A 16,026-nucleotide genomic window follows, 5' to 3' on the forward strand; every position below is an offset into this window, starting at 1 on the left:
TATTTTCAAATCTACAGCTACTTTTACCTTAGTTTTGATACGCGTTTTGGTTTTGGTTTGAGAATTGAGAACCTTTTCCGGGGGTGGTTTAGAAGCAGCTGGTTGAGATTCTGATTCATTTTACTTTTCCAGCTCAGCATCCATGTGGTTTCTTTGCGTTTCAGATAAAGTTTTTGCTTCTTAATATTTGGAATATTCAGGAATCTTTCGGTATTTGGATAGAGAATGCCTTTTAATTAAACTGTTATATAACTGAATTGTTGAATATGATCAATATGCATTGTATTTTCAAGAATGCTGATAATTGTTTCCTTCTTCGTACAGTCATTTTGAATAAGCATTACAGCCTTTTTCTGGGAAAGAGACCAAGAATCATGCTTTGCTTTTGAAGTAGTTTTGTTCTCCTTTGAGTTTCTCCTTTACATCATGGAATGAGATGTCAAAGTGACATGGGGTAGGAAGCTTCATATCACCTGTTCCTGTTCTTTTAGGGCCTTCTCTATATTTTTTTTTTTCTTCTTTTTCCTTTTGTTGTTGTTGTTGTTGTTGCCGTGATGTCCTTGAGAAATCCCTCGTTTGTTGGATCATATTTGAAGGAAACCTGAAGCTTATTCAGAATTGTGATGTCTTTTTGTATGGAATTCTGTTTCAGGTAGAGGTAAGGCCGAATTGGTCAAACAATTTTCAAAACTGTGGTAATCTTGCAAAGATTTTATATATATAACCTAGATATCATGGAATCTTTGAACCAGGTTTAACTACATTCCTGTTTGACTCAGTACTGGTTTAACTGCAATTTTCTATACCTCGACTGGCCATTCAATAAAAGACAATGGAAAATGATACTTTTTAGAACATTTCTGAGGCATTTCTTCTTCAAACACAATTGGTATACACCACAACCATCCACTGAGTGCTGATATTGATTATTTACCCTATCATTGGTTTTTGAAAAATTTCACGAAAATTGCAAAGAAAAAATAAAATTAATATATTATTTTTATTTACTTTTTCTTTCATATCTTTTATGATTAACCAACATGAAAAAATTCATTTTATTTGTATTGCTTTGTCCTTTCCTTATTATTTAACATAGCTTCATATCATGTTAATTTGTAAGAAAAGTGTGAATAATTTGTTGCTAGATTTAGGAGCGGGAAAATCATTTAGCAGATGTAAAATGGGCCTCAGCTCTTAATTTTGAATTTTATATTTTATATAGTAGTTTTTTATTTTTACATTATATGAACATATTTTATTTTTAAATTTTGATTCCGAAAATCCTTTTGAATTTTTTAAGAGCTTTTTATTAGCTATAAATGTTTCCTTGAAAATAAAAAATAGTGATTACTCGTATATTTTATTTGTATTACATGAAGAAAAGTTTATACATAAATTTTATAATTATTAATAAAAAATAATAGCAAAGACTTTTTATGAGCAATGTTTTATGTCGAAATATTCACGTTTTTCAACAGTTTTTTTATTGGATTAATTTATTATTATTCAACAAATTGATAATCATTTAAGACAAATTGTTGATTTTATTTTCCTTCCATTTTTCCTTACTTTTTTATTTGTGGTTAACCAAACAAAAGAAAATGAATTCTATTTTTTTTTCCCTTGAATTTTCCATGGATAACCAAACAAGTGAAAAAAAATTATATTCCTTTCCTTACCTTTTTCTTTCCTTCCATTTTTCCTCTCAATTTTCTTTCTCTCGCATTTTCCGGGAACCAAACAGAGCCATAAGGTTTAGTTCAAAAGTCAGCATGGACTTCTATCACTTAAAAAGAGATGCCTATAATGAACCTCACGATTAAAAAAACAAACTCAACATGATTTCATAACCATTGATATCAGACACTGGCCTAGCTTAATTCAGATGCATCAAATTTATAAATTATATCAAAAGCAATTTCAAACTACCATATGACATAGGATGAATGAAGTACCTGTCTCTCTTTTTCAGTTCAACCTCTTTGGCCTGAAGTTCCTTCTCCTTTGCCTTTGTGTCCTACAGTTGAATGCAAAAGAATTAAAAACTTGAAATGCATGTTTACACAGAATTTACAGATAACAAAATGTAATATATAACTTAATTTTTTTTAAAAAAGAAACATCTTTGTCAACTTTGATCAAGAGGAATATCAACTGTTGCACCACGATAACCAGGAGGTTCAGGGGGTGGTGAAAGGCTAGAGTTGTCTGCAGGGGGACACTACCAGGATTCTGGCAATCGCATTACACGATTGGTGGTGCAAAATAATGAACCTCTTACACACATGGCATCATGTGATTTTTGGTTTCTTAAAATGACACGTGTGGGGGCCCAAGTGAACCTACTTTCATATGTTTCATTAAATCTCAATGGAATCACAGGTAAGACAAGCAAATATTCTGAGATCTGACAGATTTGGTAGTGTTTGGAGACCACCCATCAGACCTAACCCGAAAAGGCCACCTTCCTAAACACGTGATACTATTGTTTCCACCTAACCAAACACCCCAAATTCGAGAAAGTGAAAGAAAATTCACAACGGACAAACAACGCGTTGCCTTCAAGCTGTGTGGGCCGCGCGTACTTTCTTAGATTTGACCGTCCAGCAAACCCCTCTTCTTTGACTCTCTTGGGTCCGTCCAACTATTATACATATATAAACAATTTTTTTTTATTTCTATTTTAAATTTTTTTTTTGTTTGATGTAAAATAAAATAATTTAGCATGTGATTCAAATAATTTGTTTTATTTTGACATAAAAATCAACGTCTAATTTAATAAATAATTGTATTATTTAAAAGAATAAAATCTTCATTTGCCTGTTTTTTCTTAACTAAAGATTCATATTCATAAATAGTTTTCTTTTTTATATTTTATATTTAATGTATTTTTATTTTAATTTAAAAAATAATATTATTGTCACTAAATTTATTTATTTTATTACTTGTATTTTTTCATGGATACATTCTTTGATGTAGGTGTTCAAAAAATCAATTTAATAATTTAATTTAAATCATTAAATAAATTAAATATATTCGATAAAATAATTTAATAATATGATTTAAAGTTAAAATAATAAATAAGTAAAATTAATTAACCTATTTTTAAATTTATATATTTATTTTTTATTTTTATTCTTATAATTTATAAGGTTAAATACGATTCATTTAAATTTTTAAAATAAATTTTAATTTAATATTAATTAAATTTTAAGTCAACAACTTAAATATAATTTAATTTAAAATAAATTTAAATTATTAAATAATAAATATTAAATTTTATCAAACACTTTATTTCGTATAAGAAATTTGACTCACGGTGTAAGCATCTTCAATAAAATAAGTTCAATTTTTTTTGTTATTTAAGTAACTTAAGTCATCCATGGAAGTTGCTAATTATTATAATAAGAAAATATTATTAGGGTGGAGAAAAATAATAATAATAAACAAGCGCACGTTTGAAAAGGGCTCTTCCAAGCAGTCTTCTATTTTTTTAAAATAAAAATAAGCTTTTTTGAGAATTTGTTTTAAAAATAAGATTTTTTAAAAATCATTATTGGAGTAACAAATTTAATTTCCATTAAAATAAAAAATAAAAAACAGAAAAGTTATTACATTTTTGTTGTCCAAATGGGTAAAAATAAAATAAAAATAAATTTAAAATGGAAACTGTTTCGTTTTTGCTGTTTCCAGATTTTTTGTTTGGTATCTTTCTATTTTGGAAGTGTTTGAATTTGATATTTGAGAAATGTTTTAAAAAATAAAGAATATTAGGAAGGCTCCAAACGTGTCCAACGTGGCTTACGAGGGCTGAGCCAACTGTCATTTTCGACATGGCCACATCACGTTAAAACTCCACCTAGGCTGCTGCGTGAAGCGTCTTACACACACATAGAAACCTCCGCTCATTTCTTTCAGCCCTTTTTCATTTTAAAAAGCTTCCTCTATATATAGTCATATCTCTCTCCCTTTCTCTCTCTCTCTAAATATAAAGAGGTATATATTTGTTAATGGTAGCGTTGCCATTTCACACTCTCTAAAGGTCATACACCTAACAGAGGAAGAAGCCTTCCTTTTTCTCTAGGGTTTTCTTTCTTTCTTTCTTTCTTTCTTGGCCTTTACTTCAATCCAAGAGACCAGAGGAGAAGAGGAAGAGTTCCATTCGGTTTTGTAATGGCGCTCTATTCTCTCTTCAGATCCGCGCCTTCCGCCGCCGCCGCCGCCGCCGCTACTGTGGTGGATTCTTCTCGTCCTTCTGATCGATGCAAGGTTGAGTTTCTCTGATCCGGATGTGCTTGTTTTTTGTTTTTTGGTTTGGAGGAAATCGAAAAGAAAAAAATAAGAAACTTGTTTTGGACGATTTGGAAGGTTTTGTTTTGATGTGGTAGTTGTTTTGTTTTTGTGGTTTGGTTCTCACCTACCACAAGTCAAATTTGGTGGTGAATGTTATTTCCTTTTGGTTGCTGAGAAAGTGGACCGAGGAGGCTGTGTTTTGGATTTGAATCTTCTGTTTTCACGAGTTGATCTTTTGATTTTCTGGTCTACCAAACGTCAGAGTTTGGTGGCAGATATAGTATGTTTTTTCGTTGCTCATTTTTTTTTTTTTTTTGGCTTTGAAAGGAAATACATGTAAAAAAAAATGGTTTTTGGGCATTGAATGAAGTTGTTTTCAAATTTTTTAATAGGCTTGAATGAATTGCTTTCTTTATATAAGAATGATATAATTTTGTGATTTTCTCTACCACCAAACGGTAATGTGATTTTTGTTGATTCTAATCTGTTTCTGGTTTGTGAGGAAATTTTGAAAAAAAAAAAATAACTAGAAAAGAGCCTGGATTTTGAAGAACTGACTGGAAATTGTCCGTCTTTGGATGAAATTTTTATTTTTATTATTATTTTAATTTTCTTGACCACCAAACGCCAAATTTGGTCGTACATGTTTTTGTTAATCATTGTATGTTTTTGTTTGAAACGGAGGAATGGTTTAATAACAATATAATATATAGAAGTGAAAAACTCACCTCTGTTAAAGCCAGCATTTAAAAATTTTCTTCCTCTTCCTCAGTTCACTAACCAAATGGAGTGTGCTATTTTTGTTTCACAAATCTGGTGAAGCTATCTTTTGCTCTTTCTTCTAACAGGGAATTGCATTGTAAAATAAGCCAAAAGAACTGTGTGTTTGTTGAATTTGTTCTACCAAATAGTTGTGTTACGATTGGTTGATTAGAGCTTTTATTTTATCTTGTTGGAAAAAATTGAAAAATTTAGATTTGAACATGCTTTTCGTTTGTTTCCTACATTATCTCAGCTGCCAATTGGAGCCTACAGCTCTGTTATTATTTACAGCATTGGATTCAAACTGTCTTACATGTGTTTTCCTCCCGTTTACTGGGCAACCAAATGGAGCAAAGTTTGTATGAAGTTTTTGCTGTTTCTTTCTCAGCATCACTAAAACCTTCTTTTAGTCTAATGTTTTGGTTCAACACTATAATTTTGGGCTTGCTCTCTCCTTAATTTTGTAGGTTTCTTTTTTTTTTTTTTTTCCCCATATATCTTACGTGGATTTATATGTTTGTTGAAGGTGTCTTGCATTGGTTTCAATAGCAATGCGGACTCACTGAAGGTTCAGACCACCATATTTGGTACTCCTTGTATTGGAAATTCATCTTCCTTACAGTTGAGTAATAGATTTTTTTGTTTAATGTCTATTTATATGGGAGTGTTGTGGTTGGATGGTGTAATTGACTTGTGATATGTTCTCTGTCTAAACTATACAGGAAATGCAGTGCCAGGAGTCTCCAGCCCATCAAAGCCACAGCCACAGAATTGCCTCCTACAGTTCAAAGTAAGAACTACATATTCATGTTTAGTTTTTATGTGATACTCTTTCAATTTGGATAATTAGCTGTATTAGTTGATATTCTTGAGTGTTTTGTGTAGAGTCATGGAGCAGTGGGCAGACAAAGATTGGAATCAATGGTGTGTTTTCTTACCAGTTGTGCCTATTTGACATAAGAAGAAAAATTATGCTCTGTTTCACTTATTTTTGTTCCTTGACCTTTCCATTGTTTCTTCCTAAGTATTCTTCAGCCCTTATTAGTTTTGTATTAGAAATCAAACAACCTCTTAAAAGTACAGCAGTTTTTTAATAGGCTTATTATGTGATTTGGAATGTAATTTGAAACTTCTGTTTTACACTGATTCATGATTTGGGTTTATCTCCTGTATATAGGGATAGAATTATGATATTTTTATCTTATACAGGAGTTGAGTTCAATATGCTTATTTCACCTTATAACAGTATGCTTGTAAAGCAGAGAAGAAATACTTTTATGCACATATTTATAAATTAGTATTGTTGCCTTGATGTTTATTGTGTCCTTTTTACCATGAAAGCCACTAGTGAATGAAATTCAAAGTCTGAGGATCTCAGTGGGTCCCTTTATTTATAGTGAGCCCTCTTTGTTGTCCCTAGTTCATGGCTTGTCAGTCCCAAACCATGCGAAGGGCTTGAAATATTGTTTGAGTTCCATGCTCGTGATTGATTATATTATATTTTAATTGTAGTGGAATATTGATAGTTTAAAATTTTGCAACCAAGCTCTCTTATATAATTGCTGTTTGAAAGAGTTAATTGATTAATGAAAACTGTAGTAAATTTCATAAGTTGGCCAAGGAATCCTTGATGCTTTACTTGCTTTGCAACTTAGCTAGGATTAAATACCCTGATTTGTCAAAAAGAAGAAGAAGAGATGCTTTCATTTTTAGTCTTAAGGTTATGTGACTTCACAATGATTGATCAGTTTTAATTAATCTGGAAGTTCTTTATTTTCTCCAATTATTCTGACAATACTCTGAGAATATTGTCTTCCTGATTTTATTTTAATTACTTTTTCCATGGGATGAAGTTCTCTTAAAAATGATGCAAGGTTCTTAGTTAATTAGTGAATATATTTACTGGGAAGATCCTAGGTTGACTGCTGATGTGAATATGCTGTGCTTGTGGATGAATATGTTTTAGGGATTGCTTTTTTGATGGGTAATTCCCGCGCGCGCCCCCCCTCTCCCCCCCTTTTTTCTTGTCCCCACTGGGACTTGAACCTGGAACTTCCCATAAATCCACCCCAACACTGTGCCACTTGAGCCAGGCCTCAAGGGCTGTTTTAGGATTGTTCCTACAATCTCCTGAGAGGAGTTCATGATCTATTAGTTGTAGATGTACTCTTGTATGGCTTGTATATCCATATTATCGGCTTGGTTATGACTACCGTATAGTTTTGTTCTAAAACCATAGGTAATTTGTTAATTGATAAATTTTGTTCAGTTGCTGAAAGGTTGATTAATCTCGATTCTTGTGCTTGATTGTAGCACATGGTCCACTCTCTGGAAGGACTTGATTGATTTTGCCCAAACAAAAAAAAACAAAAGGGAATCTGGGTATATTGTGCTTGAAACTTTGGAATATTTCTTTTCAAGCCGTATTCAGTATGGGTGCCTCGCTCATTTAGAGTCTTGTGCTTCAAACTTTAGAACGCTTATTTCCATTCATTTCAATCACAATCCTTACTTCAATTTACAGTGCGTTTGGTAGTAATTTTAGGAAGTTTTTCTAACCTTTATAACACTTGGAAATTTTCATCCTTCAAGTATTAAAAATGCTAGAAACACTTCCCACAATCACTGCAAAATGCACTCTTAATCTGATAATGTTGATTTGGGGACAAAAATGGAAAGAAAAATGGCTTGAGTTCCTACTTCTTTTAGGTGCTGCCATCCTAGATGTAATTGGTAGATCCATTCTTACTGTTAAACTACTTGCTGGGTTGTGAGGCAGAGCATCTTAACAAAGCTACTCTTCTGAGTTAGGAAGGCCAACTAATTCATCCTTTAGTCTCATGCAACTAGTCAATTGTAGTTAAGTTAGTTGAGTGAAATTTTTTAAAATAAAATATTGACTGCTTGTATAAAGCAATGGTTGAACACTCGCATAGGGGAACAATTTTTCCCCTTGCTTGATGGAGGCATATGTTGCATCACCTTTTGTCTCTTTATAAACTTCCTTTCAGTGAATGAGTGTGGATCAGCTTGCCAATACAAAGTTGATGATCTTTTCATTACAGAGAAAGAATCACTACCTGAGATATTTTAATTTGGATGTAAGATCTTGCAGGCTGATAGGACTGTTATGTGGTTCTTTATCCTTGGTTATGTTTTCATAATCATGCTTATGATTTAGAAATATTGTTAATTACAAACTGTGGATTTACTTTATTTGTGCTAGTGCACAGTTTGTTGGCCATTGGTTTGCAAATTTTTCAAATTTGTTTTGCTCATGGATCTTTCTTCTTAAATATTTTTCGGCTGCTTGAAAACTAAATGGCTATTACATCTTACAATTATTGGTCAATATGCCAACTAATTAGGTAGGTAACTTTTCCTTTGCTTACCCAGCGAGAGGTGAATTTAATATGGTCTAATATTCATCATATTGTCTCAGTGCGACCCTGCAAAATATAGCTCTGTGGTGATCATTGTGATGATAATGTCTTAGTTGTTAAACTCATGCAGGTTTTGGTCGAATTGGAAGGTTGGTTTTACGAGTAGCAACCTCTAGGGATGATATTGATGTGGTAGCAGTCAATGATCCATTTGTTGATGCCAAATACATGGTAAGGATTTGCAATTAGCCTGTCTTCTTGCAGATCACCTCTTTAGAAAATTTTTGGATGATGAATTTTTGGCCACTATTGTATAATCCAGTTCGTGTTTGTGTTAGGTGTTATGCCCTTATGTGGTAATATCACAATTATCATGTTTGCTTTTCATCAGTGTATGATAATTTTTTTTTTATTGATTGATGAAAGAAATGTGATATTTTCTCAGTGGCTTGAAATGGAACAGTATTTGTTGCAAATAAGTTTGTTCTTATTTGATCTAAATTTTCCAATGAGTTAATCACAAGGGTTAGAACCTATTTTTCTGGATTTGGTTATGGTCCTTCAGGTTTGGTACTTGTACTGTAATAAAACAACATGGTTGAAAAATTGTGGATATATGGAAAATGATTGTAAACTCTTGTTTCTCTCAAGCAAATATTTTTGGACGTGTAAGCACCATGATTACTTTATTATTTCCCATGCAATCTGGAAGAAATATTATGGTTATACATTAAGATTCTAAGTTCAAAGTACAAGAATTAAACAATATATATTAGTAGTAATACATGTAGAGAAGCTTTTGTAAAATAGTAAAATATGGACTTGTCTAGCAATTTTTATTTTTCATATGAAGCAAGAACTACAAAAATATCCCTTCGACTAGTATATTGGATTGATACCTTGAAACGATTTTCGTTGTCGTTAGGTTGGCTGAGCGCCTCATCTAGAGCTTGAAATATTCAATTATCACTACTATCTAGCTCTGTATTTGTAATAAGCTCGTTCTTTTTAAACTCCAACACAATGACGTGGTTTTTTCCATGTCAACGTACTCAACACTCACAGTGCTTTAAGCATTGTGGCACACCTTAATTGTATGGTAGTTTAGGATTCTTGAGCTAGTTGTTAGGATCCTTCAACTTTAGAGAGAAGGAATGGTAGTGATATGTTGGTTTTCGTTTATTTTACGCAGGCTTACATGTTCAAGTATGATTCTACTCATGGAGTTTTCAAGGGAACCATCAAGGTATTGGATGAGTCCACTTTGGAAATCAATGGCAAGCAGATAAAAGTTACAAGCAAAAGGTATCCTAACCTTAGTTTTTGACTGGGATTTTAGTGGTTGTAGTAGCAATACATGCTTTAGTGCTAACATAATACCACATGGTTTTACTGAAGAAACATTGACATCAAAATGTATGTATATGTCAGGGACCCATCAGAAATCCCTTGGGGTGATTATGGGATTGATTATGTTGTTGAATCTTCTGGAGTTTTCACAACAACCGAGAAGGCTTCTGCACACATAAAGGTTCGTTGGTATATGTTGTGGACTTTATATTAGTTCTTCTAAACACTCTCTTGCCACCCCACTGTGCTGAAGTCAGTGATTGTCGTCTTTATAATGCAGGGTGGTGCCAAGAAAGTGGTAATTTCAGCTCCATCAGCTGATGCACCGATGTTTGTGGTAGGAGTAAATGAGACTTCATACAAGCCAAGCATGAATATTGTTTCTAATGCAAGCTGTACCACCAATTGCCTTGCTCCTCTTGCCAAGGTTTGATAGCTTATTGAACTTTCTGTTTTGCAAATGATTGGCTACAGTAATTTTTTATGATGAGAAATGGTTAGCTAATGCCTGACTTCATTTATCTATTTTAATAAAAACTACGGCTATGTTTGGTTCCTGGGAAATTTGAGGTAAAATGTAAGAGAAAGAAAATAGAGAGGAAAAGTAGAAGGAAAATAAGAAATAAATTTAAAATGAATAAATTATTTTTATATGCTACTTCAAACTCATTTTTCTTATTTTGACTCTTTGATATAAAGATTAGCAAATTTGAAAATGCATAAGTTTTTTACTAACTTTAATTATTTTTTATTTTCTTTTGTATTTTCGGTATTACAACTAAACATGAGAAAATAATTTTTTTTTCTTCCCTTGTACTTTTCGACAACCAAACGTAACCTACATGTTTTCTTCTGCCAACTTAATGAAAACCCTCACTTCATCATTTCTTTTTTCAACTTGTCCTAAACCTGGTTATGCTTTACAGGTTGTTCATGAGGAATTTGGTATCGTTGAGGGTTTAATGACAACTGTGCATGCCACTACAGGTTTCTCCTTCTCCCTCTATTTGACATGTGCCTGACACATGCTTTTGTATTAATTTAGTAACATGGTTATGCTCTTTTTGATGTTCAGCCACACAGAAGACCGTGGATGGGCCTTCAATGAAGGATTGGCGAGGGGGCCGAGGTGCTTCACAAAATATCATCCCAAGCTCCACTGGTGCTGCAAAGGTATGAGATGGATTTAATTCACATGGAAGTAGAATCCCATAAAGTTGTACAAGGTGTGATTTTGACTGTTTGGTATCATAGGCTGTTGGAAAAGTCCTTCCAGAACTCAACGGAAAGCTCACTGGAATGGCCTTCCGCGTCCCAACACCTAATGTCTCTGTTGTGGACTTAACTTGTCGACTTAAGAAGAGTGCTACATATGAAGATGTCAAAGCAGCCGTAAAGTATACTCTCTCTCTCTCTCTCTCTCTCTCTATCTATCTATCTATCTATCATGCCCAAGTATGATTTATCCCAAAATATTAAAATTATCTTTCTCTTTGAATTTCCAACTAAAGGTATGCCTCAGAGGGGCCATTGAAGGGTATTCTTGGATACACGGATGAGGATGTTGTCTCCAATGATTTTGTTGGTGACTCAAGGTAGAATTCTCAATCTCATAATCACTTGATGTAATCGGAATTAATATTGAGTATACTTTCTGGGCTCCATAGAACGGATAGTGACCTTGTGTTTCTAAAAACAAAGGAGAAATTTAGGACTTCCTGACAACGTTTGCAAAATCGGTCCTTAAAAATAGTTCTAAATTGTTTTTTGGAACAAAATTCTAATTGAGAATCTAAATATCGAAAATAGATTTCTTTCCTTATTCTACACGAAGGTACTTCACATTTTGTTTGAATGCCAAAGTTGTCAGAGTATTTTTCATATTTTCATTAATTTTCTACCTATATAAAAAAAAAAAAAAATTCACTCATTTCCCAAAACACTACTAAAAACACTTGAAAGCATCTTAAGTTTGTTTTAAAAAATATGTTTTTAGAACAAATCCTCATAACTGATTTTACTCTAATCTTGCAAACATGATTTCTGTTCTTTAGAACAGAAAATTGTTTTCAAGAATGGTTTGGAAACTGGTCCCAAGGGTTTGCTCGGCAATGTTTTTGAAAAAATGCTTACAATTAGTTTTTGAAAATAGTTGAGAGTTGTTTTCAGGAACAAACTTCTATTTGAAAATTATAATATATGAAAAACAATTTTTTCACCCTATTCTTCGCACTTAATATCACAGTAAAAGTTCTCGACCTTATCTCTATGTTTCCAATTGTCTCTTGAAATATTCTATTAAAAAAATCTTGAATATTTTCTCAAAAATCACCTTGCTTTCAAAATCTTATTTCCAAACTGAGCTAGCTTTTGTGGTTACCTCAGTCAACCAACTACCATTACCCTTCTTGAATTCCCAGGATCGAACCTGATTTATTTTATCTACATTTTCAAAGCATCATTTGGTGGATCACCATTTTTATATGTTCTCTGCTTTATTTACAGGTCAAGTATATTTGATGCAAAGGCCGGGATAGGGCTGAGTGCTTCCTTCATGAAGCTCGTTGCATGGTATGACAACGAATGGGGATACAGGTACAACACGGCTCTCTCTCTCTTTCTCACACACACAGCATGCAAGCCTCAGAGCTTCCAGGTGGTGCTAATGTGATGATACATAATGGTTATTTTCGGTTTTTCTTACAGCAACCGAGTGCTGGACCTCATAGAGCACATGGCATTGGTGGCGGCCAGCAAATGAGAACAAGAAACTAGTAGAGGTTTGCCAAACCTGCATCTTCTCCAATTTTTATGCCTGCAATGAATATGCTTGAAAGAGTAGGAGTTCATAGGTGGTTTGGCCAAACTATGAAATAATGAATGAGATTTGAACATTAACCTGTATGAGTTGATGGATAAGTGGTATTTTTTCTTGATTGGTGGTATCTTTTTGATACAAATTAAGGTATAAAGCAATAGGACCTAGTTGGATAAGTGGTATGCGATAGGGACCTAGTTGGATTAGTGGTATTTCTTCTTGATTGGTATCGCATCCAAACCCAAGACATTGATGCGATATTTAAGTGCCATGTTTTTATTTTATGCTTGAAAGGTAAATGTGAAAGTCTCTTCGATTACAGTATGCAATGTTTTGTCATGATCGTCATCTGTCCATCATTTAAGAAAATGAGAATCAAATGTTGTCTGTATCTTCTTTTATCTTCGTCTTCTTCTGTTGTATATCTCTCCATTCAGTCTCTTTGAATGAGTCAGTTCTTGGTTTTCACAGGTTTTCTCCAAATTCTTTGTTTTAATTTTTCCATTCTTTAAATTTTGTATTTTTTTTTCCAATTTTTTTTAAATATATTAAGAGAAAAAAAAAAGAAGAAAAATCAAGAAAAACCTCCATCTATTATTGTTAATAATTTATTATGGAAGATTTGTCAAAGGAATTGAACCCAAAAATATGTTTCTTAACACAAACACTTCAAATTTTAAAAATTTTGCTTTATTTATTTATAAATTATTTCTAATAATTTTTATTAAATAATTAAAAAAATTACAGATTATCTACCTAGTATTAATTATTTGGTGCAGTAAGGTTGTTTTTTAAGCTTAAAGATGAATTATCTAAATAATGATTTTTAGAACATATCTATAAAGTGTGATGTCAAATGTAAGGGTTATGTAATTTGATTGAACATGTAAATGAAATGACAAAAACTTAATCCAAGGAGGGGATTTTAAAATTCTATGAAAATAATATCAAGAAAGAAAGATATTTTGAGAAGACAACCCGAGGCTTGAATTGAAAATGGAAAGGGGAATAACGTGTAAGAAAGGGAGGGTTGAGGGAAGAGTAGGTGGCATTGAAAAGGAAGAGGTGATGGACACTTGTAAAGACCTCTTTCTATTCATGCATATGCCGCCATCCTACCTTCTCGAATATGAAGCATCTCGAAGATCTAAAATTCAAGAAGAAGAAAATGACGAAGAAGAAAGAAGAAGCAATGGAGAAGAAGAGCCCCTTGGGGCTCACCTTCCTCCTCCTCCTCCTCCTCATGGCCTCTCGTGAGTCTCCCTTTCCTTCTTTACGTGTCTGGAAATGTAGAGAAAATTAGAGTTTTGTCTTGTACTTTTTCTTTTTCTAGATTTTTATTATTTGGAAATAGACTTCATGAGTCCACGTCTTGAATTTCAATTTAAATAGAGAAAATAAGGTTTTATTTGATAATTGTTTGACAATTAGAAAATAGAGAAAATAGAAATAGGGTGTTAGTTGTTTAAAACATAATCAAACGTAGAATGATTAAAAATATAACATAATTATTTTTAGAATATATTTAAATATATAGAAATAAATTAAAAATATTTAATGTTCCTAAAAAATCATTTTTAAAAAGTAGTTTTTTAGAATTGTTTTTTAAAACACTTTTTAAACAGTTTCTAAGAGTCTGTTTAGAAAGTATTTTTGAAAAAAATTAGATGTTTGACAAATTTTAAGAAATATTTTTAAAATTATAAAAACTCAGTTTTAGTACTTTTTTTTTTTAGAAATATTTTATGGGTGATTCTTACATACTTTACTTTTCTTAAGAGAACAGCTCGATTAGAAATACTGTGAAATGTAATCTAAAACAAGTTTTTGTTGTTTTAAAAACAAATTTTTATTTTATTTTATTTAGAATATTGTGAGTAACATTTGGAAAACATAATTTAAAAATATATTAAATTTAATTTTATAGTTTTTATAACAAGCACAACTATTCCCGATTTTTATGAAGACCAATATTATTCAACTATAAATGTTTTTATTTCCAATAATAATTACAAGTAATCACTTATATTTCTTTTACTATAAATGCAGAAGAGACGGAGGCGAGGCTGTGCGAGTCGCAGAGCCACTGGTTCAGGGGCGTGTGCGTGAGCAACCACAACTGCGCCGTCGTGTGCCGGAACGAGCACTTCGTCGGGGGCCGCTGCCGAGGCTTTCGCCGGAGGTGCTTCTGTACTCGCAACTGTTAAATTAAGAGCCTCTGTATTACCACTACTACTACAATAAAGAGACTCTTCTATCCTTCTGTTGGTGAAAGTAGTTTTCTGTTTTTCAAAATAGAAAACAGTTGTTTAACCTAAAAATTTCGGTTTTATGTTTTTTCTAACTACTTTTGTGCTTTTAAGAATTATTTTGAAAAATTATTTTCTCCATTTTTTCATACATTTTACAATAAAATTATAAAATTGGGTTCCAAAGATTAAATACAAATTAATTTTTAAATTTTATTGCTATCATGATGTCAGCTTACTAAGGATTGTAACATGTTTCATAAATTTTTAACCAAAAAAATATGGTTTTTAGAATTTGTTCTCAAAATATGATTTTTCAAAAATAATGTTGTGAACCCCGCATTTTCATATGATGCATTCCCACTCGATGACGTAACTCACTTTTTAATTAATTTGGTGAAAATATGATTTTTAGAAAAGAGTTGGAGTCATCACTTATTTTTGTTTTATTTTTAAAGGGAAAAAAAGAAAAATCTTAAGTGTGACTCCTTATTTGGAAAAGACATATCTGCAAAAATTAAATTTGGATCCGGGGGTCAAGTTACTTATTGGGAAGGTACAGTAAAGATCGTAGCACCCCTCTAAGCCCCTAAAAATGAGTCTATACTAAATAAGGTGAAGCAAACATGACAATTAATTAGGAAATCAATAGATACTAATGAAATGATCAAATAATAAAATAAATCATGTATGAGAATAAGTAAAGTGGGAGTGAGAGCGTACCTTGATAGCAAGTAATAGTGCGCTATAATGGAAACAAGGTTAGCCCAAGTATAAAATTATCACATGCATATCAAAGAGCAAGACAAAGATCAAACAATATTCATTAAGCATAAAAAATCAGAAAAGATCATATGTAGGGCCCCCACCAAAGCCCAATTTATTTTGCATCAATTAATCCTACAAATTCCATTATTTTGGAATTATGAAAATTGTCTTCATGCTTATTAGAAATTAAAGAAAACAGAAAATTATTTTAAAATCAAAGAAAATATGTGAAAGCGCTTACCTGAAAGGAAATGTAGCAAGTTTATTTAAAAACAGAATTTTTAGTAACTTAAAACCCTAATGAAGAATGAAAAGTGATAGAATTAAAAATTATTTGATAAACTGAAGTTTTAAAAATTATATTTAGGAATTGAAGTTTTGGAAATTAAATTTGAAAAAAATT

General features: G+C 32.1%; 2 protein-coding genes across 3 annotated transcripts; both read left to right on the plus strand.

Moving 5' to 3' along the window:
- The first annotated feature begins 3,878 nt into the window (after window positions 1-3,878).
- Window positions 3,879-12,997, plus strand: LOC100265689 (glyceraldehyde-3-phosphate dehydrogenase GAPCP1, chloroplastic). 2 transcript variants are annotated; one of them, XM_002263227.4, is made up of 14 exons: window positions 3,879-4,269; window positions 5,582-5,676; window positions 5,778-5,845; window positions 5,941-5,979; window positions 8,569-8,669; window positions 9,631-9,743; window positions 9,870-9,969; window positions 10,069-10,215; window positions 10,715-10,775; window positions 10,864-10,961; window positions 11,043-11,185; window positions 11,300-11,383; window positions 12,294-12,383; window positions 12,495-12,997. In XM_002263227.4, the coding sequence occupies exons 1-14, from the start codon at window positions 4,174-4,176 to the stop codon at window positions 12,547-12,549; spliced, it is 1,290 nt and encodes a 429-aa protein (XP_002263263.1). In that variant the 5' UTR covers window positions 3,879-4,173; the 3' UTR covers window positions 12,550-12,997. The 2 variants fall into 2 exon arrangements, with proteins under 2 accessions (XP_002263263.1, XP_059591549.1); XM_059735566.1 differs by having other exon boundaries at window positions 12,294-12,997.
- Window positions 12,998-13,409: 412 nt separating this feature from the next.
- On the plus strand, window positions 13,410-14,874 carry LOC100260466 (defensin-like protein 1). The gene is made up of 2 exons (XM_002263344.5): window positions 13,410-13,859; window positions 14,656-14,874. Exons 1-2 carry the CDS (start codon window positions 13,736-13,738, stop codon window positions 14,811-14,813), a joined length of 282 nt encoding a protein of 93 aa, XP_002263380.3. The 5' UTR covers window positions 13,410-13,735; the 3' UTR covers window positions 14,814-14,874.
- The last annotated feature ends 1,152 nt before the right edge of the window (window positions 14,875-16,026 follow it).

This window comes from Vitis vinifera, chromosome 19 (assembly GCF_030704535.1).
Source record: "Vitis vinifera cultivar Pinot Noir 40024 chromosome 19, ASM3070453v1".
NCBI lineage: Eukaryota > Viridiplantae > Streptophyta > Magnoliopsida > Vitales > Vitaceae > Vitis > Vitis vinifera.

Bases quoted from the DNA above. Each gene is read 5' to 3' on its own strand.
- LOC100265689 (XM_059735566.1), top strand. From the start codon at position 4,174: ATGGCGCTCTATTCTCTCTTCAGATCCGCGCCTTCCGCCGCCGCCGCC. The intron at 4,270-5,581 runs GTTGAGTTTCTC...TGTTTGTTGAAG, and splicing joins GTCCTTCTGATCGATGCAAG to GTGTCTTGCATTGGTTTCAA. The intron at 10,962-11,042 runs GTATGAGATGGA...TTGGTATCATAG, and splicing joins GCTCCACTGGTGCTGCAAAG to GCTGTTGGAAAAGTCCTTCC.
- LOC100260466 (XM_002263344.5), top strand. From the start codon at position 13,736: ATGAAGCATCTCGAAGATCTAAAATTCAAGAAGAAGAAAATGACGAAG. The intron at 13,860-14,655 runs GTGAGTCTCCCT...CTATAAATGCAG, and splicing joins CCTCCTCCTCATGGCCTCTC to AAGAGACGGAGGCGAGGCTG.